This window comes from Mobula birostris, chromosome 28, assembly GCF_030028105.1.
Source record: "Mobula birostris isolate sMobBir1 chromosome 28, sMobBir1.hap1, whole genome shotgun sequence".
NCBI classification, from domain to species: Eukaryota; Metazoa; Chordata; class Chondrichthyes; order Myliobatiformes; family Myliobatidae; genus Mobula; species Mobula birostris.
Genome location: NC_092397.1, coordinates 33,923,409 through 33,945,566, shown reverse-complemented (window position 1 = coordinate 33,945,566; position 22,158 = coordinate 33,923,409). Strand labels below are relative to the sequence as shown.

At 46.2% G+C, this 22,158-nt stretch overlaps 2 protein-coding genes and 1 pseudogene across 2 annotated transcripts; 2 read left to right on the top strand and 1 right to left on the bottom strand.

Moving 5' to 3' along the window:
- The first annotated feature begins 16,509 nt into the window (after positions 1 to 16,509).
- On the top strand, positions 16,510 to 16,821 carry LOC140189207 (histone H4). Its single transcript, XM_072245899.1, has one exon. The coding sequence runs from the start codon at positions 16,510 to 16,512 to the stop codon at positions 16,819 to 16,821; it is 312 nt and encodes a 103-aa protein (XP_072102000.1).
- A 574-nt stretch (positions 16,822 to 17,395) lies between these two features.
- Positions 17,396 to 17,927, top strand: LOC140189174 (histone H3-like; annotated as a pseudogene).
- A 987-nt stretch (positions 17,928 to 18,914) lies between these two features.
- LOC140189035 (histone H1.5-like) lies at positions 18,915 to 19,598 on the bottom strand. Its single transcript, XM_072245716.1, has one exon. It carries the CDS (start codon positions 19,548 to 19,550, stop codon positions 18,915 to 18,917), a length of 636 nt encoding a protein of 211 aa, XP_072101817.1. The 5' UTR covers positions 19,551 to 19,598.
- Between the last annotated feature and the right edge of the window lie 2,560 nt (positions 19,599 to 22,158).

Here is a 22,158-nt window from a genome sequence, read left to right as displayed (position 1 = left end):
AGGAAACATGTCCCCGATGTTGGGGGAGTCCAGAACCAGAGGCCACAGTATAAGAATAAGGGGTAGGCCATTTACAACGGAGTTCAGGAAAAACTTTTTCACCCAGAGAGTTGTGGATCTGTGGAATTCTCTGCCTCAGAAGGCAGTGGAGGCCAATTCTCTGGATGCTTTCAGGAAAGGGTTAGATAGAGCTGTTAAAGATAGTGGAGTCAAGGGATATGGGGAGAAGGCAGGAATGAGGTACTGATGGTGGATGACCAGCCATGATCACAGTGAATGGCAGTGCTGGCTCAAAGGGCCGAATGGCCTACTCCTGCACCTATTGTCTGTTTCTGTTGACTCACTTCCACAACCTCTGCATCTTATGTTCTCTATTTATTTCTCATTTCTCTATGATTATTATTATTTTATCTCTTGTATTTGCACACATTGTTGTCATTTACACATTGCTTGTTTGGTTACTGGGTTGGGTGCGGTCTTTCATTTATTATGTTGTGATTCTTGGATTTACTGAGTAAGACCATAAGACAAAGCAGCAGAATTAGGCCATTTGGCCTATCGAGTCTGCCCCACCATTCAATCATGGCTGACCCTTGTTTCTCCTCCTCAACCTCACTCCTCGGCCTTTTTCCTGAAGCCTTTGATGCCCCATCCAATCAAGAAACTATCAAACTCTGCCTTAAATACACCCAACGACCTGGCCCCCACAGCTGCCTCTGGTAATAAATTCCACAAATTCACCACACTCTGGCTAAAGAAATTTCTCTGCATCTCTGTTTTAAATGGGCGCCCCTCTACCCTGAGGCTGTGCCCACTTGTCTTAGACTCCCTCGCCATGGGAAATGGGAAACATCTTTTCCACATCTTCTCTGTCTAGTCCATTCAACATTTGAAAGGTTTCAATGAGATCCCCCCTCATCCTTCTAAATTCCAGTGAGTACAGACCCAGAGCTATCAAACATTTCTCAGAGGCTAACACTCTCAATCCTGGAATCATCCTTATGCACCTCCTCTGAACCCTCTCCAGTGCCACCACATCTTTTCTGAGATGAGGAGCCCAAAACTGTTCACTGTCGTCAAGGTGAGGTCTCACCAGTGCCTTATAAAGCCTCAGCATCACATCCCTGCTCTTATATTTGAGACCCCTTGAAAGGAATGTTAATTATAGTATTTGCCTTCCTCACCACCAGCTCTATCTACAAGTTAACCTTTAGGTTGTTCTGCACGAGGACTGCCAATTCCCTTTGCACCTCAGATTTTTGGATTTTCTGCCCATTTAGAAAGTCTGCACATTTATTTCTACTACCAAAGAGCGTGACCATGCATTTTCTGACATTGTATTTCATTCGCTACTCTCCTGCCCATCTCCTGATCTGTTTAAGTCCTTCTGCAGCCGACCCATTTCCTCAACCCTGCCTGCCCCTCCACCAGTCTTCATATCATCTGCAAACTTGACAACAAAGCCATCTATTTCATCATCTATATCATTGATATCCAGCATAAAAAGAAGCAGTCGTAACACTGACTCCTGCAGAACACCACTACTTACTGGCAAGCAACCAGAAAAGGATCCTTTTATTACCACTTGCTGCCTTCTACCAGTCAGTCAATGCTTGTAACTTTCCTGTAATACTATGGGTTCTTAACGTGGTAAGCAGGCTCATATGTGGCACCTTGTCAAAGGCCTTCTGAAAGTCCAAATATACAACATGGCAGCATCCCCTTTATCTATCCTACATGTAATCTTCTCAAAGAATTCCAACAGGTTCATCGGGCAAGATTTTCCCTTAAGGAAACCATACAGTATTTGTCCTATCTTGTTCTGTGTTTCCAAGTACTCGAGAACTTCATCCTTAACAATTGACTCCAACAACTTCCCAACCACTGAGTTCAGGCTAACTGGTCTATAATTTCATTTCTGTTGCTTTCCTGGAGTCTTAAAGAGTGGGGTGACATTTGCAGTTTTCCAGTTATCTGGCACCATGCTAGAATCCAATGATTTTGAAAGATAATTACTAATGCCCTCACAATCTCTATTGCTATCTCTTTCAGAACCGTAGGGTGCAGTACATCTGGTCCGAGTGACATGTACCTTCAGGTCCTTCAGCTTTTTGAGCACCTTCTCACTTGCAATTGTAACTGCACTGATTTCTCTTCCCTCACACCTTTACACCCTTTAAGGTGGGGGGTAATATGGGATGGAGAGTTTAAGGGGCAGCACAACATTGTGGGCTGAAGGGCCTGTATTGCGCTGTACTATTCTATATTCAATATCTGGCACACTGCTAGTGTCTTCTGCAAAGACTGATGCAAAATACCCATTTAGTTCATTAGCCATCTCCTTGTCCCCCTTTATTATTTCTCCACCCTCGTATTCCAGCGGTCCTATATCCACTCTCATCTCTCTGTTATTTTTAACACACTTGAAAAAACTATTACTACGCACTTTGATATTGTTTGCTATTTGTTTTCACATTTCATCTTTTCCTTCCTGTTATTCTTTCTGTAGGTTTTTAAAAGCTTCCCAATCCCCTGTTTTACCACTAATGTTTGCATTGTTGGATGCACTTTCTTTTGCTTTTACATTAGCTGTGACTTCCCTCATCAGCCCCATTTTGCCATTTGAGTGTTTCTTCATTTTTTGGAAAACATCTATCCTGCATCTTCCTCATTTTTCCCACAAACTCACACCATTGCTTCTCTGCTTGATCCCTGCCAGCATCTGCTTCCAATTTACTTTGGCCAACTCCTTTCTCATACCACTGTAATATTCTTTACTTCACTGAAATACTGATATGTCAGACTTTACTTTCTTTCTATCAAATTTCAAGCTGAACACAATCATATTGTCATCACTGTTTCCTAAGGATTCTTTTACCTTAAGCTCCCTAATCATCTCAGGTTCATTATATAACACCCAATCTAATGTAGCTGATCCCTGTTCTAAAAAGCCATCTTGTAGGTATTCAACAAACTCACTCCCTTGAGATCTATTTCCAACCTGATTTTCCCAATCTATCTGCATGTTGAAATCTCCCATGACTATCATAACATTGCTCTTTGGCACGTCTTTGCTATTTCCTGTTGTAATCTGTGGTCCATATCCAGGCTGCTGTTTGGAGGCCTGTATATAACTGCCGTCGGTGTCCTTTTACCCTTGCAGTTTCGAAACTCAATGCAGAATGATTCAGCATCTTCTGATCCTATATCACATCTTTCTACTGAATTGATGCCACCCCCTCTGCCTGCCTTCCTATTTCTCTGATACAACATGTAACCTTGGACATTTAGCTCCCAACTGCAAGCATCCTTCTGCCACGACTCAGCGATGGCCATGACAGCATGTCTGACAATCTGTAATAGGGCAATAAGATCATCCACCTTATTTCTTATACTCTGTGGGTAGAGATATAACACCCTGAGTACAGTATCGCTACCCTTTGATTCTGCATCCCTCATGCACTGATACCCACCCTGCTGGCTGCGGTGATGTCCTATCATCTGCCTGCCCTTCCTGACAGTCTAATTGCATGCTATCTTTGCTTTTTTACCCTCCATCCTATCCTGAGTGCCTTCACTCTGGTTCCTACAACCCCACCCTTGCCACATTAGTTTAGCCCTCCCCTACCGCTCTAACAAACCAGCAGTATACCCAGAAGAAAACTAATCTCAGGGTTGTATATGGTGACAGAAATGTATTTTGATAATACATTTACTTTCAGCTTTGAACTTTGTAGTAGAGAGCCGGGTGTTGTCCTGGTCTGTGTCCTCACTGGCCGGTGCTGTGCTCTGGCAGCTCAGTGTGCCTGGTATACAGTGTCAGTGTTTTTACTGAAGTGTGTCCTTATTACACAATTGACCTTGTCCAGCCTGGAGCTGAGAAGATTCACTGGCGACCAGAATGATTTGTTTTGGTCACCCTGCTGTATGACAGACACCATTAAGCTGGAAAGAGTGCAGAGGAGATTTGTGGAAAGGATTTTAGACAATTTTCCCTGGAATGTTGGAGAATGAGTTCTGATATTGCAGAGGCGTATAAATTCATGAGGAATCTGGGTTGGATCAAAGAGAACAGTCTTTTTGCCAGTGTTGGGGAATCAAGAGCTGGAGGGCATTGGTTTAAGATGGGATGTAATAGGGACCTGAAGGGCAACTTTTCCACACACAGGCTGATCAGTAAATGGAATGAGCTGCTATGGGGAGTGGTTGAGTCAGCTACATTAAAAAGGCACTTAGGCGGGTAGATGGAAAGGAAAGGTTTTGAAGGATATGGGTCAAATGGAAGGAAATGAGACAAGGGGGAGGACAACCTTGTTCATAATGTGGTGGTGAGGGGGTTACAGATCACAAGCTCAGATGGGAACTTTGGTCAGCATGGACTATTTGAGCTGAAGGGCTCGTTTCTGTGCTGTGTGAATTTGACTCTAAACCCTGGTGACTTATTTCAATGACATTAAACTTTTCTAAATGACATTATTTCTTTATAGATTATAGACTCCAGTACCTGAAGTGAAGTTAACTGGACTACAGTTACCTGCTTTTCATCTTTCACCCATCTTCAACAATGGTTTTCAACTCCACTGGGACCTTTCTGTAACAGTGAGTTTTGACAGACTTCAATGTCTCTACTTTCTCTCCAGACTTCCTGTGAAAGCCTCCAGTGCAGGTCTTTGGGACCAAGTAATGTTTGCGTTTAGTCCCATTAGTTTTTTCCCTCGTGATGGTGATTGTACGCATTATGGCACAATATTGAAATGTCACCATCTGTGGGATGTTTGCTGCGCCAGCACTGTGAACACTAATGCAAATTACTGGAGTTAACTTCTCTGCTTTTTCCTTGTTAGTTTTAGTTTTTGTCTCATCACTGGTTCCTGGAAAAGTCCTGATCTTCTTGTCTGCCTCCTTTGACCACAGAATGTTCTTTGCTGTCTGTGATCCCTCTATCTAATTGGGATCAACGTCTGCTGAGTGTTACGAACACTCTCTCCTTAAACATCTGCCACTGCTCATTACTGACCTGTCCCTGAGCCTATTTACCCCATCTGCCCCAGACAACTCCACTGTCACGTCTCTGTAATTGTCTTTATTTAGGTTGAGGACACTGGTTCTGACCTGGTGTTCACCCTCAATCTGTGGTCTGGAGATCTCCCACATTGTGATCACTTCTTCAGGGATCCTTCACCACAAGATCTCTCTGTAATCCCACCTCATTGCACAGATTACATCTGAAATGGCCCGTTCATGGGTAAGATACTGCTGTAGGAAACTGTCTCTGACCATTCCACAAATTCCTCTTCCACTGTACCAGTTAGATTAGCTTAATCAATACACAGACTGAAGCAAACACACAGAAAATGCTGGAGGAACTCAGCAAACAGTTGACATTTCGGGCTGAGAACGTTCATCGGGATTAGAAAGAAAGGGACAAAAGCCAGAATAAGGTGGTGGGGGAGGGGGAGGAGGACAAGTGAGGGGTGGGGAACGTGTGGTTTGTGGAGGGATGATGATGTGAGGAGCTGGGTGACAGGCAGAAAAGGCAAAGAGATGGAGGGAAAGAAATCTAATAGGAGAGAATGATGGACCATGGGATGACACGGAGGAGGTGGAGAACCACAGAGAGTTGATGGGCAGGTCATGAGGGTGCGTGAGGAGAGGTGGCAAAAGTCAGAAGAAAAGTAGTAGTTCACTGGGGGGGGGTGGCAACAGAGGGTAATCATTTCTTGAATTTGGAGAAATCAGTGTTCATGCCTTCGAGGTCGGAGGCTGCACAGTCAGAATATGAGGATTTGCTCATCCAACCTGTACTTGGCCTCACTGTAGCGGGAGAGGAGGCCGTGTACGGACATGTTGGTGATGGCCCTCTGCAGGTCAGGGTCGATCATGGATATTGCACCCTAGTGTCAAAGTCAATATGTAAGTCAGGGAAGTGTGATATGTAAAGCAAGCAGTTGCCCATGCAGGGGCCCCTGCTCTCCACACAGCTGATGAATGCAAAGCAACGGCAGAGACCGATACAGTCAGGCACCAGCGGTGTTGCAGGATTGCCAGTCTGCATTGAACACAGGACCAACAGGGAATCCAGCTCCGGATTGTTCCTCAGGGTTTACTCCCGAAGTCTTCCCATGAATGGGTCTAGCCACAGCCCAGTGGAGGTTTGAGATCAGAATTTTTCTTCCACTGGATCTGCCAAGTATGGCTGAGGAGCCTCATCTGCCCATAGCAGTTGGTTATATGATGCCAGTAAACCCATTTGCATCTTCCCCTGTCATTAGAAACAGTTTGTCGGATGTCGTAGCTAAGCCATATGTAAAAGCCAGGAGCTGGACTTGGTTGACAGAGACAATCTGAGGCACACACCATTGGCAGCATTTAATTGGAAGTGGGAGCTTGTCCCATTATTACCCCACCACCGGTTAAAACAGCTGTAAGGGACCGATATGTCGGTATGTGAATGGGAAACTCAATTGGAATGGGTTGTCACCAGCAGATCATGGTTGTTGCAGCTCACAGAGCAAAGATACTCGATGCAGCGCTACCCTAATCTGCTTCTGATTAAATCTCTCATGACAATCACAGTTCCATTCTCATCTCTCTTTGATATTTCCCCTCTTTGTGTTTTATCCCATCAGGAGGAACACCTGAGGATCTTGAGACCACTCCTCCCCATGTCTTCTTTCCCTCCCCCTTTCACCATCACTGTCGCTACATGTAAAGTGCCGATGAAAAGTATTCACGCCCCTTGGAAGTTTTCATCTTTTATTGTTTCACAACATTGAATCACTTTGGTTGAATTTGGCTTTTTTTTATACTGATCAACGGTTAAAAAAAACTCATTTGTGTCAAAGTGAAAACAGATCTCTAAATTAATTACAGATATAAAAACATGAAACAATTGCCTGTATAAGTATTCACCCCCTTTAATATGACACACCAAATCATCACTGGTGCAGCCACTTGGTTTTAGGAGTTACATAATCAGTTTAATGGAGATCACCATGTGTAGTCAAGGTGTTTCAATTGATTGTAGTAAAAATATGTCTGTTTCTGGAAGGTCCAACTACTGGTGAGTCAGTATCCTGGGAGAAACTACAGCATGAAGACAAATTAACACTCCAAGCAGCTCTGCAAAAATGTTTTGGAAAAACACATGTCAGGAGATGGATTCAAGTCACTAAATACCCTTGGAGTACAGTTATGTCACTCATCCAGAAATGGGAAGAATATGGCACAGCTGTAAATCTGCCAAGAGCGGGCCGTCCTCAAAAACTGAGTGACCGTGCAAGAAGGGGACCAGTGAGAGAGGCTCCAAGTGACCTGTGACAACTCTGGAGGAGTTACAAGCTGCAGTGGCTGAGATGGGAGAGACTGTGCATACAACAACTGTTGCCCAGGTGCTTCACCAGTTGCAGCTTTTTGGGAGAGGGGTGAAGAGAAAGCCACTGAAAAATGCTCTCATGAAGCCTTGCCTGGAATTTGCCAGAAGTGACAGACCCTGAAGTCAGCTGGAAGAAGTTTCTATGGTCTGACATAAACAAAATTGCCCTTTTTGACCATCAAACTGAACACTAAGTTTGGCGGAAGCCAGTGATGGCAAACACAAAACCAAAGCTACACAGGAACGCCTTAAAACAAAGTTAATGTCCTGCAGCGGCCAAGTCAGAGTCCAGACCTCAATCTAATTGTGGCTGGACTTGAAATGGACAGTTCACACACAAACTGCATGCACTCTGACAGATCTTCAGCAGTTTTGTGAAGAAGAAGGGGAAAAATTGCAGTGTCCAGGTGTGCAAAGCTGATAGAGACCTATCCACACAGAGTCTACTATGATTATTGCCAAAGGTGCATCAACTAATTACTGACTTGAAGGAGGTGAATACTTATCCGTCAATTATTTTGTGTTTTATATTTGTAATTAAATTAGATCCCTTTTTAAAGATCTTTTCATTTCGACACCACAGTGTCTTCTCTGATGATCAGTGTTTTAAATTAAATCCACTATGATTCAACGTGGTAAAACAATAAAACATGAAAACATCCAGTGAGACTAAATACTATAGGCACTGTATCCACCCCCTCACCAGCACATTATGAACAAATCCACTCTTCTCCTTTCTATTTTGCCGATTCCGTGTGGAACCTGGAACATGATGGAAGGTTGAGTTCCCAGTCCCAGTCCCTGTAACCATGTCCCTGCAATATCTGGTAGATCAAACATATTCGTGAAAACGCAATTTGGAATAGGTGGCAACCTGCCCCTTGGCCCACAATATACGTGATAATCATAATAATGTTGAGAATTTATAAAGTACTGGTGTGGTCTCACTTGGAGTATTGTGAGCAGTTTTGGGCCCTTTATCTTAGGAAGGATGGGCTGAAACTGGATGGGTTTCAAAGGACGTTCTCAAAATTGATTCCAGGATTAAACAGCTTGTCATATGAAGAGTGTTTAGTGGCTCTGGGCCTGTATTCACTAGAATATCAAATGGTGAAAGACCTTGATAAATTGCATGTACAGAGGATGGGAGTATCTAAGACCAGAGGACACAGGCTCAGAATAGAGGAGGATCCTTGTAGAATGTGGAGATGAGGAATTTCTTGAGCCACAGAGTGGTGAATCTGTGGAATTCATTGCCAAAGGCAGCTATTGATCCAAGACTTCATGTATATTTATATGTAGAGGTTGATAGATTCTTGATTGGTCAGGGCATGAAGGGACACATGGAGAAGGCAGGAGATTGGGGCCGAGAGGAAAATTGGATCAGCCACAATGCCTAAGCAGGCCATGCCTTTCCAAACGTGCATAAATCCTGTACCTCAATATCCTCCCCAGTAGCTTCTCTACCACTGAAATGAGGCTGCCCTGCCTATAGAAACATAAAAAACCTACAGCACAATACAGGCCCTTCAGCCCACCAAGCTGTGCCGATCATGTCCTTACCTTAGATTACCTCGGCTTACCCATAGACCTCTATTTTTCTAAGCTCCATGGATCCATCCAGGAGTCTCTTAAAAGACCCTATTGTTTCCACCTCGACCACCGCCGCCAGAAGCCAAGTCATCGCACTCACCACTCTCTGCGTAAAAAAAAAAAAAAAAAAATCTCTTCTGCACCTTCTTCCAGGCACCTTAAAACTATGCCCTCTCATGCTAGCCATTTCAGCCTTGGGGAAAAGCCTCTGATTATCCACACGATCAACGACTGTCATTATCTTGTACACACCTATCAGGTCACCTCTCATCCTCCGTCACTCCAAGGAGAAAAGGCCGAGTTCACTCATCCTATTCTCATAAGGCATGCTCCCCAATCCAGGCAACATCCTTGTAAATCTCCTCTGCACCCTTTCCATGGTTACCACTCCTTCCTGTAGTGAGGCGACCAGGATTGAGCACAGTACTCCAGGTGGGGTCTGACCAGGGACCTGCATATCTGCCACATTACCTCTCGGCTCTTAAGCTCAATCCCACGGTTGATGAAGGCCAATGCACCATATGCCTTCTTAACCAGAGTCCACCTGCGTAGCAGCTTTGAGTGTCTTATGGGCTTGGACCCCAAGATCCCTCTGATCCTCCACACTGCCAAGTGTCTTAACATTAATGCTATATTCTGACATCATATTTGACCTACCAAACTGAACCACCTCACACTTACATGGGTTGAACTCCATCTTCTACTTCTCAGCCCAGTTTTGCATCCTACCAATGTCCCGCTATAACTTCTGACAGTACTCCACACTATCCACAACACATCCACCCTTGGTTTTACCAGCAAATTTACTAACCCATTCCTCCACTTCCTCATCCAGGTCATTTATAAACATCATGAAGAGTAGGGGATCCCAGAACAGATCTCTGAGGCACACCAGTGGCCACAAACTGCCATGCAGAATATGACCCATCTACAACCACTCTTTGCCTTCTGTGGGCAAGCCTGTTTCTGGATCCACAAAGGAATGTCTCCTTAGATCCCATGCCTCCTTACTTTCTCAATAAGTCTTGCATGGGGTAGCTTATCACATGCCTTGCTGAAATCCATATACATTATATCTTGGGCTCTACCTTCATCAATGTGTTTAATGAAATCCTCAAAAAATTTAATCAGGCTCGTAAGGCACGACCTGCCTTTGACAAAGCCAAGCTGACTATTCCTGATCATATTATGCCTCTCCAAATGTTCATAAATCCTGCCTCTCAGGATGTTCTCCATCAACTTACCAACCACTGAAGTAAGACTCACCGGTCTGTAATTTCCTGGGCTATCTCTACTCCCTTTCTTGAATAAGGGAACAACCTCCGCAACCCTCCAATCCTCCGGAACCTCTCCCGTTGTTATTGATGATGCAAAGATCCTCGCCATAGGCTCAGCAATCTCCTCCCTCACTTCCAGCAATAGCCAGGGTACATCCCGTCCAGTCCCAGTGACTTATCCAACTTGATGCTTTCCAAAAGCTCCAGTACATCCTTAATATCTATATGCTCAAGCTTTTCAGTCACCTGCAAGTCATCCCTACAATCGCCAAGATCCTTTTCCATAGTGAATACTGAAGCAAAGTATTCATTAAGTACCTCTGCTATCTCCTTCGGTTCCATACACACTGTTCCACTGTCACACTTGATTGGTCCCATTCTCTCACGTCTTATCCTCTTGCTCTTCACATACTTGTAGAATGCTTTAGGGTTTTCCGTAATCCTGTCTGCCAAGGCCTTCACATGGCATCTTTTGGCTCTCCTAATTTCATTCTTAAGCTTCTTCCTGCTAGCCTTTTAATCTTCTAGATTCATATCATTACCTCGTTTTTTGAACCTTTCGTAAGCTCTTCTATCTTCTTGACTGGATTTACAACTGCCTTTGTACACCACGGTTCCTGTACCCTACCGTCCTTTCCCTGTCTCATTGGAATGTACCTATGCAGAACCCCACACAAATATCCCCTGAGGATTTGCTACATTTCTTCCATACATTTCCCTGGGAACATCTGTTTCCAACTTATGCTTCCAAGTTTGCCTGAATAGCCTCATATTTCTCCTTACTCCGATTAAACGTTTCCCTAACTTGTCTGTTCCTATCCCTCCCTTATACTATGGTAAAGGAGATAGAATTGTGATCACTATGTCCAAAATGCTCTCCCACTGAGAGACCTGACACCTGACCAGGTTCATTTCCCAATACCAGATCAAATACAAGTCTCTCCTCTTGTAGGGTTATCTACATATTGTGTCAAGAAACCTTCCTGAACACACCTAACAAACTCAACCCCATCTAAACTCCTCACTCTAGGGAGATGCCATTCAATATTTAGGCAAATTAAAATCTCCCACCACAACAACCCTGTTATTGTTACATCTTTGCAGAATCTGTCTCCCTACCTGCTCCTCGATGTCACTGTTACTATTGGGTGGTCTATAAAAAGCACCCTGTAGATTTATTGATCCCTTCCTATTCCTAACTTCCACCCACAGAGACTCTGTAGACAACCCCTCCCTCACTTCTTCCATTTCTGCAGCCATGATACTATCCCTGATCAACAGTGTCACGCCCATACCTCTTTTGCCTCCTTCCCTGTCCTTTCTGAAACATCTAAAGCCTGGCACTTGAAGTAGCTATTCTTGCCCCTGCAACATCCAAGTCTCCGTAATGGCCACAACATCATAGCTCCAAGTGCTGATCCATGCTTTAAGCTCATCCGCATTTTTCATAATATTCCTTGCATTAAAATAGACACATCTCAAACCATCGGTCTAAGTGCGTCCCTTGTCTATCACCTGCCTATTCTCCTTTTCCAAGCTTTCTCTATCTGAGTGCCAACCTCCCTTTCCTCCGTCACTTCAGTTCAGTTCCTACCCCCTACAGTGCTAGTTTAAACTCTCTCCAACAGCCTTAGTAAACCTCCCCGCCAGGATATTGGTCCCCTTGGGATTCAAATGCAATTTGTCCTGTTTGTACAGGTCACACCTGCCCCAAAAGAGGTCCCAAAGATCCAGAAATCTGAATCCCTGCCCCCTGCTCCAATCCCTCAGCCAGGCATTTATCCTCCACCTCATTCTATTCCTGTACTCCTGAGATTACCTGTGAGGTCCTGCTGCTCAACTTCCTTCCGAACTCCCTGCAGTCTGTTTTCAGGACCTCCTCCCTTTTTCTACATATGTCATTGGTACCAATATGTCCCACAACTTCTGGCTGTTCTCCTACCTACTTCAGGGTATCGTGGATGTGATCAGAAACTTCCCACACCCTGGCACCTGGGAAGCAAACTACCATCCGTGTTTCTTACCTGTGTCGACAGAATCGCTTGTCCAACCACCTAACTATAGGGTCCCCTATCACTGCTGCCATCCTCTTCCTTTCCCTGCCCTTCTGAGCCACAGGGTCAGGCTCTGTGCCAGAGGCGTGGCCACTGTTGTTTCCCCAGGAAGGTTGTTCACCCCCCCCCAACAGTACTCAAACAGGAGTACTTATTGTTATGTGTGACAGAAACTGGGGTACTCTCTAGCAACAGGAATTCTGCAGATGCTGGAAATTCAAGCAACAAACATAAAAGTTGCTAGTGAACGCAGCAGGCCAGGCAGCATCTCTAGGAAGAGGTGCAGTCGATGTTTCAGGCCAAGACCCTTCGTCAGGACTAACTGAAGGAAGAGTGAGTAAGGGATTTGAAAGTTGGAGGGGGAGGGGGAGATCCAAAATGATAGGAGAAGACAGGAGGGGGAGGGATGGAGCCAAGAGCTGGACAGGTGATAGGCAAAAGGGATACGAGAGGATCATGGGACAGGAGGTCCGGGAAGAAAGACAAGGAGGGTGTGGGGGGGGGGGGTACCTAGAGGATGGGCAAGGGGTATATTCAGAGTGACAGAGTGAGAAAAAGGGGAGAGAGAGAAAGAATGTGTGTATAAAAATAAGTAACAGATAGGGTACGAGGGGGAGGTGGGGCATTAGCGGAAGTTAGAGAAGTCGATGTTCATGCCATCAGGTTGGAGGCTACCCAGACGGAATATAAGGTGTTGTTCCTCTAACCTGAGTGTGGCTTCATCTTTAAAGTAGAGGAGGCCGTGGATAGACATGTCAGAATGGGAATGGGATGTGGAATTAAAACGTGTGGTCACTGGGAGATCCTGCTTTCTCTGGCGGACAGAGCGTAGGTGTTCAGCAAAGCATCTCCCAGTCTGTGTCGGGTCTCGCCAATATACAAAAGGCCACATCGGGAGCACCGGACGCAGTATATCACCCCAGCCGACTCACAGGTGAAGTGTTGCCTCACCTGGAAGGACTGCTTGGGGCCCTGAATGGTGGTAAGGAAGGAAGTGTAAGGGCATGTGTAGCACTTGTTCCGCTTACACGGATAAGTGCCAGGAGGGAGATCAGTAGGGAGGGATGGGGGTGACGAATGGACAAGGGAGTAACGTAGGGAGCGATCCCTGTGGAATACAGGGTGGGGGGAGGGAAAGATGTGCTTAGTGTTGGGATCCCGTTGGAGGTGGTGGAAGTTACGGAGAATAATGTGTTGGACCCGGAGGCTGGTGGGGTGGTAGGTGAGCACCAGGGGAACCCTATTCCTAGTGGGGTGGTGGGAGGATGGAGTGAGAGCAGATGTACGTGAAATGGGGGAGATGTATCAGTATTACAATTGAACAAAGAGAACTATGGTGCTGTGAGGGAGGAGCTGGCCAAAGTTCAGTGGAACAATATCCTAGCAGGGATGACAGTGGAAAAGCAATGGCAGTGTTTCTGGGAATAATGCGGAAGGTGCAGGATCAGATCATTCTAAAGAGGAAGGAAGATCCTAAGGGGAGTAAGGGGAGGCCGTGGCTGACAAGGGAAGTAATGGACAGTATAAAAATAAAAGAGAAGTATAACATAGCAAAGATGAGTGGGAAGCTGGAGGATTGGGAAACTTTTAAAGAGCAACAGAAGGTAACTAAAAAGGCAATACGCGGAGAAAAAATGAGGTACGAAGATAAACTAGCCAAGAATATAAAGGAGGATAGTAAAAGCTTCTTTAGGTATGTGAAAAGGAAAAAAAAAAATAGTTAAGACCAAAATTGGGCCCTTGAAGACAGAAACGGGTGAATTTATTATGGGGAACAAGGAAATGGCAGACGAGTTGAACAGGTACTTTGGATCTGTCTTCACTGGAGAAGACACAAACAATCTCCCAGATATAATAGTGGCCAAAGGACCTAGGGTAATGGATGAAATGAAGGAAATTTATATCAGGCAGGAAATATTGTTGGATAGACTGTTGGGTCTGAAGGCTGATAAGTCCCCGGGACCTGATGGTCTGCATCCCAGGGTACTTAAGGAGGTGGCTTTAGAAATCGTGGATGCATTGGTAATCATTTTCCAATGTTCTATAGATTCAGGATCAGTTCCTGTGGATTGGAGGGTGGCTAATGTTGTCCCTATCTTCAAGAAGGGAAGAAGAGAGAAAACAGGGAATTATAGACCAGTTAGCCTGACGTCTGTGGTGGGAAAGATGCTGGAGTCAATTATAAAAGATGAAATTATGACACATCTGGATAGCAGTAACAGGATCGGTCCGAGTCAGCATGGACATACAAAGGGGAAATCGTGTGTGACTAATCTTCTGGAATTTTTTGAGGATGTATCTATGAAAATGGACAAGGGAGATCCAGTGGATGCAGTGTACCTGGACTTTCAGAAAGCCTTTCATAAAGTCCCACAAAGGAGATTAGTGGGCAAAATTAGGGCATGTGGCATTGGGGGCAGAGTACTGACATGGATTGAAAATTGGCTGGCTGACAGAAAACAAAGAGTGGCGATTAACGGGTCCCTTTCGGAATGACAGGCAGTGATGAGTGGGTTACCGCAGGGTTCAGTGATGGGACCGCAGCTGTTTACAATATATATTAATGATTTAGATGAGGGAATTATAAGTAACATTAGCAAATTTGCCGATGACACAAAGCTGGGTGGCAGTGTGAAATGTGAGGAGGATGTTATGAGAATGCAGGGTGACTTGGACAGGCTGGTTGAGTGGGCAGATGCATGGCAGATGCAGTTTAATGTGGATAAATGTGAGGTTATCCACTTTGGTGGTAAGAACAGGAAGGCAGATTATTATCTAAATGGAGTCAAGTTAGGAAAAGGGGAAGTACAACGAGATCGAGGTGTCCTTGTACATCAGTCACTGAAAGCAAGCATGCAAGTACAGCAGGCAGTGAAGAAAGCTCATGGCATGCTGGCCTTCATAACAAGGGGAATTGAGTATAAGTCCTTCTGCAATTGTACAGGGTCCTGGTGAGACCACACCTGGAATACTGTGTGCAGATTTGGTCTCCAAATTTGAGGAAGGACATTCTTGCTATTGAGGGAGTGCAGCGTAGGTTCACAAGGTTAATTCTCGGGATGGCGATGTTGAAAGATTGGAGCGACTGGGCTTGTATACTCTGGAATTTAGAACGCTGAAAGGGGATCTTATTGAAACATATAAGATTAAGGGATTGGACACGCTGGAGGCAGGAAGCATGTTCCTGCTGATGGGTGAGTCCAGAACCAGAGGCCACAGTTTAAGAATAAGGGGTAGGCCATTTAGACCGGAGTTGAGTGGGGGATATATGGAATGCCTGCCCCAGAAGGCTGTGGAGGCCAAGTCTCTGGATGCTTTCAAGAAAGAGATGGATAGAGTTCTTAACAATAGCGGAATCAAAGGTTATGGGGGTAAGGCAGGAACTGGATACTGATTGTGGATGATCAGCCATGATCACAGTGAATGGCGGTGCTGGCTCGACGGGTCGAATGGCCTACTCCTGCACCTATTGTCTATTGTATGTTCCTGCTCGTTTAAACCCTTCCGTGCAGCTGGAGGGAATCTCCCCGTAAACATATTGTCTCCCCTCCACCTTGGACCCGTCTCCCCTTCATTTCGAGAGTCCAATGATCCTTGTACCTGAAGCCCCCACCCACCTCACACCAGCTCCTCAGCCACACCTTTACCTGGGCTTTCGAAGGCGCCAGAAGCGCGGTCTATATATCTGGTTACGTATCCTGTTCCTGTATGTGACCGGTCTTTCATTTCCCTGGGGACTCAGAGGAACAAATGTTCTAATGAATCAATCCTCTCATCACTGGAAGTGACTGCACCCTCGCCCACCAACTGCTGTGTGTGAGGGCGCTCGCACTGGTCATGGAGCCGGGAGGGACAGACCGAGGTCCTCCGGGATTTGTAGAATGGAAAAGCACTTCCTATAATTTAAAGCAGGAGAATCAGCAAAAACCCAGAAACCGTTCAGTACGTACGTGGTGTGTGAGGGAGTTTTGTTTTTCGCTGCAGCGTTTTGTGTCGGATGAATCGTTGGAAATTGGCGGGTGTGGTAAAGTGAAGGCGGAGCTGGACGATTGGAGGCCGCTCTCGGCTCTGTCCGTCACTCTGACTCTGTCTCCACCCCTCCCCGCCTCTGTCTCTCTGCGCGTTTCTCGGGCAGGTCGGGGCGCTGTGTATAAAAGGAGACAGCAACAGGCAGTTTGTCAGTGAGCAGCGACCTGAGTGAAGCAGTATCATGTCTGGCAGAGGGAAAGGAGGCAAAGGACTGGGCAAAGGCGGAGCCAAGCGGCACCGTAAAGTGCTCCGTGATAACATCCAGGGCATCACCAAACCGGCCATCCGCCGTCTGGCTCGCCGTGGCGGCGTCAAGCGGATCTCGGGTCTGATCTACGAGGAGACCCGCGGGGTGCTGAAGGTTTTCCTGGAGAATGTGATCCGGGATGCGGTCACCTACACTGAACACGCCAAGCGCAAGACGGTGACTGCCATGGATGTGGTGTACGCTCTGAAACGCCAGGGCCGCACTCTCTATGGCTTCGGCGGCTGAAAATCTCCCTCTTCCTCCCGAGCACGAAACAACGGCTCTTTTAAGAGCCACCCACCGCCTCACGGACGGAGCCGTATCCACACACAAAATTTTGATTATTTTTTATCGATACATTCACCTGAGTTACATTTGCAACAGATTAATCGGTTCCGCTTGAAATCAACCTGCGAACCTGCCTTTCCAGTCCGTGATTACAATAAAATCTCTGAATTCATTAAGGTCGATCTTAATCCTTTTATCCGTCTCGGACAGAAATAAGTTCACTCGTTTAGAGAAACGATTCCGTAATTATGCATTTAAATCTTAACTGAGGGATTTAGATATTAAATAAAAGTGAAATTGTATAATCCGTGATAGAATTAATTGCAAATAAAAATAATCAGGCAGTTGCTGGCTGCTCTGAAATTGGCGGGCGATTTGAACTGTATCCCGCGCTAATCACATTGCATTCTGATTGGATGACCTCCGACCGCCACTTAAGAGTTTCTCATTTGGCCCTTAATTGTTATTCGCCATCAGCCTGCATGAAATGAGTCAACCAATCGCAGAAACTAGATCCTTTAATAGACACCTGATGACGAGCCAATCAGAGGCGATGGGACAGTCCTTCTCAAACAGTATATAGTCACGTCCCTGAACCCGTTCCGTCTATATTGTTCCTGTATTTCAGCCTGTGTTCTCGGTTCTGAAGGAGAATGGCCCGCACCAAGCAGACAGCGCGTAAATCGACCGGAGGGAAAGCTCCTCGTAAACAGTTAGCAACCAAAGCGGCGCGGAAGAGCGCTCCAGCCACCGGCGGAGTGAAGAAGCCTCATCGCTACCGGCCTGGCACCGTGGCTCTGCGGGAGATCCGGCGCTACCAGAAATCCACCGAGCTGCTCATCCGCAAACTTCCCTTCCAGCGCCTGGTGCGGGAAATCGCTCAGGACTTCAAAACCGATCTGCGCTTCCAGAGCTCGGCCGTCATGGCCCTGCAGGAGGCTAGCGAGGCTTACCTGGTCGGGCTGTTTGAGGACACTAACCTGTGCGCCATCCACGCCAAGCGAGTCACCATCATGCCCAAGGACATCCAGTTGGCCCGCCGCATTCGCGGGGAGCGCGCCTAAACCCGGCCTCCACAAGAAAAGGCTCTTTTAAGAGCCACTACCACAGCAAAGGAAAGGGCAGTCGCTTGCTGATCATTGTATTATCGTAGTGACGATCTGCCTTCCTGATGGGGTTATTTGGTTTTGCACTGATTGACCGCGATCATCAGCTGTTCTGTGCCGTCAGGTTGATTCAGCGAGGGAAAGGAGATGAACGTGCTCCCTCCCCGTCAGGGTCTCACCTGGCCCTTCATTTCTCCCACAAACCTGGCATGTACAGCTGCTGCGGCTGTTACCGTTTTGTTTGCTTTGGACATGCCCGGCTGTCCTTGCAGTGGGAGCATGTGGTCGCGCTGGGAACAGAGGGGGGTTTCCTGGAGCGGTGATCCCAGGCAATAGTGGTTATTGTTTTTTTTTTAATTTGCTTTCCCTCTCTTGTACATATTAGATGTTGGTGTTTTGTGTGAATAAACTTATGTAGTTTTGTGGCTGGTAACTGAATGAAGGTCAGTCGGCAATGTCACGGGGTAGTTTATCATATATCTTCCCCCTGTAGTCCATCCCCAGAGACAGATCCCTCTCTCAAGACGCCCCCTCCCCTCTCACATGGGTTTCAGCAGTTCCCAATCAACTCAGCAGAATCGGGCTTTGGGGTGTGAGGCGCGTAATCTCCGCTGGAGTCAGTGTCTCAGTCACTCTCTCCCGGCATGGGAGAAGGGACTGGGTTTACACCTACATCACATGTCTCTCAATCTCAATCTCTCTCTCTCTCACACACACACACCCTGAGTGAAACTCAGTGTTTCACTTCAAATCTGGGACGTCACGGCGGCACCGAATGTCAGCGAAGTACCGGGAATATCGGGTTTTATGGGAGAAGTTCCCCCGGAAAACTAAGTCGGACCCGCAGCGGGAATCACAATATTTATGATCAGCTCTTTTCTGAGATGTGGGTGGCTCTGAGAAGAGCCGTTGGGTTCAAACACACACAAATGGTGTATTCTCGATTTACTTTTTGACTGCTGTCTTCTTGGGCTTCGGCGCCGCTTTCTTGGCCGCTGATTTCTTCACTGAGACTTTCTTAGCCGCTGGTTTCTTCGCTGCCGCTTTCTTGGCCGCAGGTTTCTTGGCTGCCGCTTTCTTGGCCGCTGGTTTCTTCGCTGCCGCTTTCTTGGCCGCAGGTTTCTTCGCTGCCGCTTTCTTGGCTGCTGGTTTCTTCGCTGCCGCTTGCTTAGCCGCTGGTTTCTTGGCGCCAGACTTCTTGCTGGAAGATTTCTTCACCGATGGCTTGTTCGCTTTCTTCACTGTTTTCACGGCACTTTTTCCTTGACCGGATTTAAAGGATCCCGAAAGACCCGCGCCCTTGGTCTGAACCAAGGAGCCGCTTTCCACTCTCTTCTTGATGCACATCCTGATCTGGGCGCGACGTTTCCCCACATCGACACCGCTGCTGGTCAGAGCCTTCATGATGGCCACAGCGGACATCCCCTTCCTATCGCGACAACCCGCCACAATCTTATCGATTTGTTCGCCCAGCTTGGGACCGGCTGGTTCGCTCCGGGCGGCCGCCTTCTTCTTGGGACGCTTCTTTGCGGCGGCGGGTGCGGCTGGAGGAGCCGTTTCGGCGGGTGCTGTCTCGGTCATGTCGGCAACTCTGGAAAATCCTTCTCACAATCAGACTGAATGAGAAATGAAGCGAAAGGCGGCGGCACAGAGCAATTTAAAGGCAGCGAGCGGACGGGGCGGAGACATCCTCCTGTCAGATCCCGGAGACTTCATTTTTCTGTGTTTCTCTCTCCTCAAAAACTCTCCAATTCCAATTAAAATCGGACATTCCGGAGACTCGGACTGGCCCCTGTCCGTCACTGAGGCCGCAAAGTTCGCTGGAAATAAAGTTTATTCAAGATTAAAGGCAGCTCTTTCTATTTTAACCCGTTTCATTATTGCGCTGCCCGCGATCTCTCTCCCGATCAGTGACCTGTTCTCTGCTTTTGGACTGTAATACTAAAAGTAACGAAAACTTTGCGGTTTATTCCAGCTTCAGGACTGAGTGGGAGAGTGAGGCGATTCCGTAACAGAGAATTTTTTTTCATTTTGTTTATCAGACGCTGGGAAATCCTACGATATGTTCGGACTCACAAACACAGCAACAGTAGTCGAAACCGCCCGCCCCTTTTACACACTCTCTCTGACATAATGCTCCCAGCAACACACACAGAAAATGCTGGTGAACGCAGCAGGCCAGGCAGCATCTATAGGAAGAGGTACAGTCGACGTTTCGGGCCGGGACCCTTCGTCAGGACTCTGGTGCTAAATGTGGCCTGACTTGCTGGGTTCCTCCAGCATTTTGGCTATCAAAATTAAACGACAGTTTCCATGTCATATAACACTGATAAATCTGATTCTGATCCCAAGGAATAGAGGACAAAGGACATTGTCTGGCCAAATTCTCTGTGTAACTGAGAACCTCAGGTTCGGGAAACATCATTGGAAATCTTTTCTGCACTCTCCCCAGTTTAACCCCGTTTCCTATAACGGTGACGAGAGCTGTATACAAATCAGCAAGTGTGGCCTCCGGTCACTTACACAACTCTATCATAATGTCCGAACTGATATACTCAATCCCCTGACTAATGAAGACCAGCATGTTACGTTCTGCATCACCCTGTCTACCAGTGATATCTCTTTCAATGACCCGTGTGTGCACTTTACCCCTAAATCTCTCCAGTCCATTCCACTCCCTAATGACCGATCGTTCACAGTGTAAGTTGATTTAGGCCAGTTAGAAGAGTGGGCTGAAAGAACGCAGATGGAGTTTAATGTTCATAAATGTGAGGTGCTATATTTTGTTTGGACTAATCAAAATATGACATACATGGTAAATAGTAGAGCATTGAAGAATGCAGTAGAACAGAGGGATCGAGAAATAATGGTGCATAGTTCCGTGAAGGTGGAATCTCATGTTGATAGGGTGGTGAAGAAAGCTTTTGGTATGCTGGCCTTTATAAATCAGAGCATTGAGTATAGGAGTTGGTATATAATGTTGTAATTGTATAAGGCATTGGTAAGGCCAAATTTAGAGTATTGTGTACAGTTCTGGTCACCGAATTATAGGAAAGATGTCAAAAAAATTGAGAGAGTACAGAGAAGATTTACTAGAATGTTACCTGGGTTTCATCTCCTAAGTTACAGAGAAAGGTTGAACAAGTTGGGTCTTTATTCTTTGGAGTGTAGAAGGTTGAGGGGGGACTTGATAGAGGTATTTAAAATTATGAGGGGGATAGATAGAGTTGATGTGGATAGGCCTTTTCCATTGACAGTGGGAGAGATTCAAACAAGAGGACATGAGTTGAGAGTTAAAGGGCAAAAGTTTAGGGGTAACATGACGGGGAACTTGTTTACTCAGAGTGGTAGCTCTGTGGAGTGAGCTTCCAGCAAAAGTGGTTGAGGCAGGTTTGATGTTGTCATTTAATGTTAAATTCAATAGCTATATGGACAGGAAAGGAATGGAGGGTTATGGGCTGAGTGCAGGTTGGTGGGACAGGGTGAGAGTAAGAGTTTGGCACAGACTAGAAGGACCGAGATGGCCTGTTTCTGTGCTGTAATTGTTATATGGTTATAAGTTCTACACTGGTTTGACTTTCCAATATGCACCACCTCACACTTAACTGTATTGAAATACATTTGCCACGCTGTGGCCCTCTTCCCGAAATGATCACGGTCCCCCTGTAATCTGCGACAATCTTCTTCGCTATCAAGAACATTTGCTGATCATATGTAAATCAAATATACAAATAACAAATGCCGAGGCTCCAAACTCTGGCCCCTGCAGCTCACCGCTAATCACCAGCCTCCATTCTGTGAAACAACCTTCAAGCACAACCCTCTGCTTCCTACCACCAAGACAACTTTGAATCCAGCTGACTCGCTCACCCTGGATACAGTGGGGCCTAACCTTCCAGACCAGGCTGCCATGTGAGACTTTCTCCAAGGTCCATATAATATCACATCTACCTTTTTACCCTCCTGCATCTTCAAAAACTCAGAGATTCTCCAACCACAACTCCCTGTGCACAAAGCCCTTATGACACCTAATTTGCTATTCAAATGCTGGTACATCGTGACTCAGAATCCTCTCCAGTAGCTTCCCCACTACTGATGTCAGACTGACCTGCATGTAGTTCCCGGCTTGTCCTTGCAAATAATGGAAAAGCATTCGCCTCTTTCCATTCTCCAGGACTTTCATCAGTGG

Bases quoted from the DNA above. Each gene is read 5' to 3' on its own strand.
- LOC140189035 (XM_072245716.1), bottom strand. From the start codon at position 19,550: ATGACCGAGACAGCACCCGCCGAAACGGCTCCTCCAGCCGCACCCGCC.
- LOC140189207 (XM_072245899.1), top strand. From the start codon at position 16,510: ATGTCTGGCAGAGGGAAAGGAGGCAAAGGACTGGGCAAAGGCGGAGCC.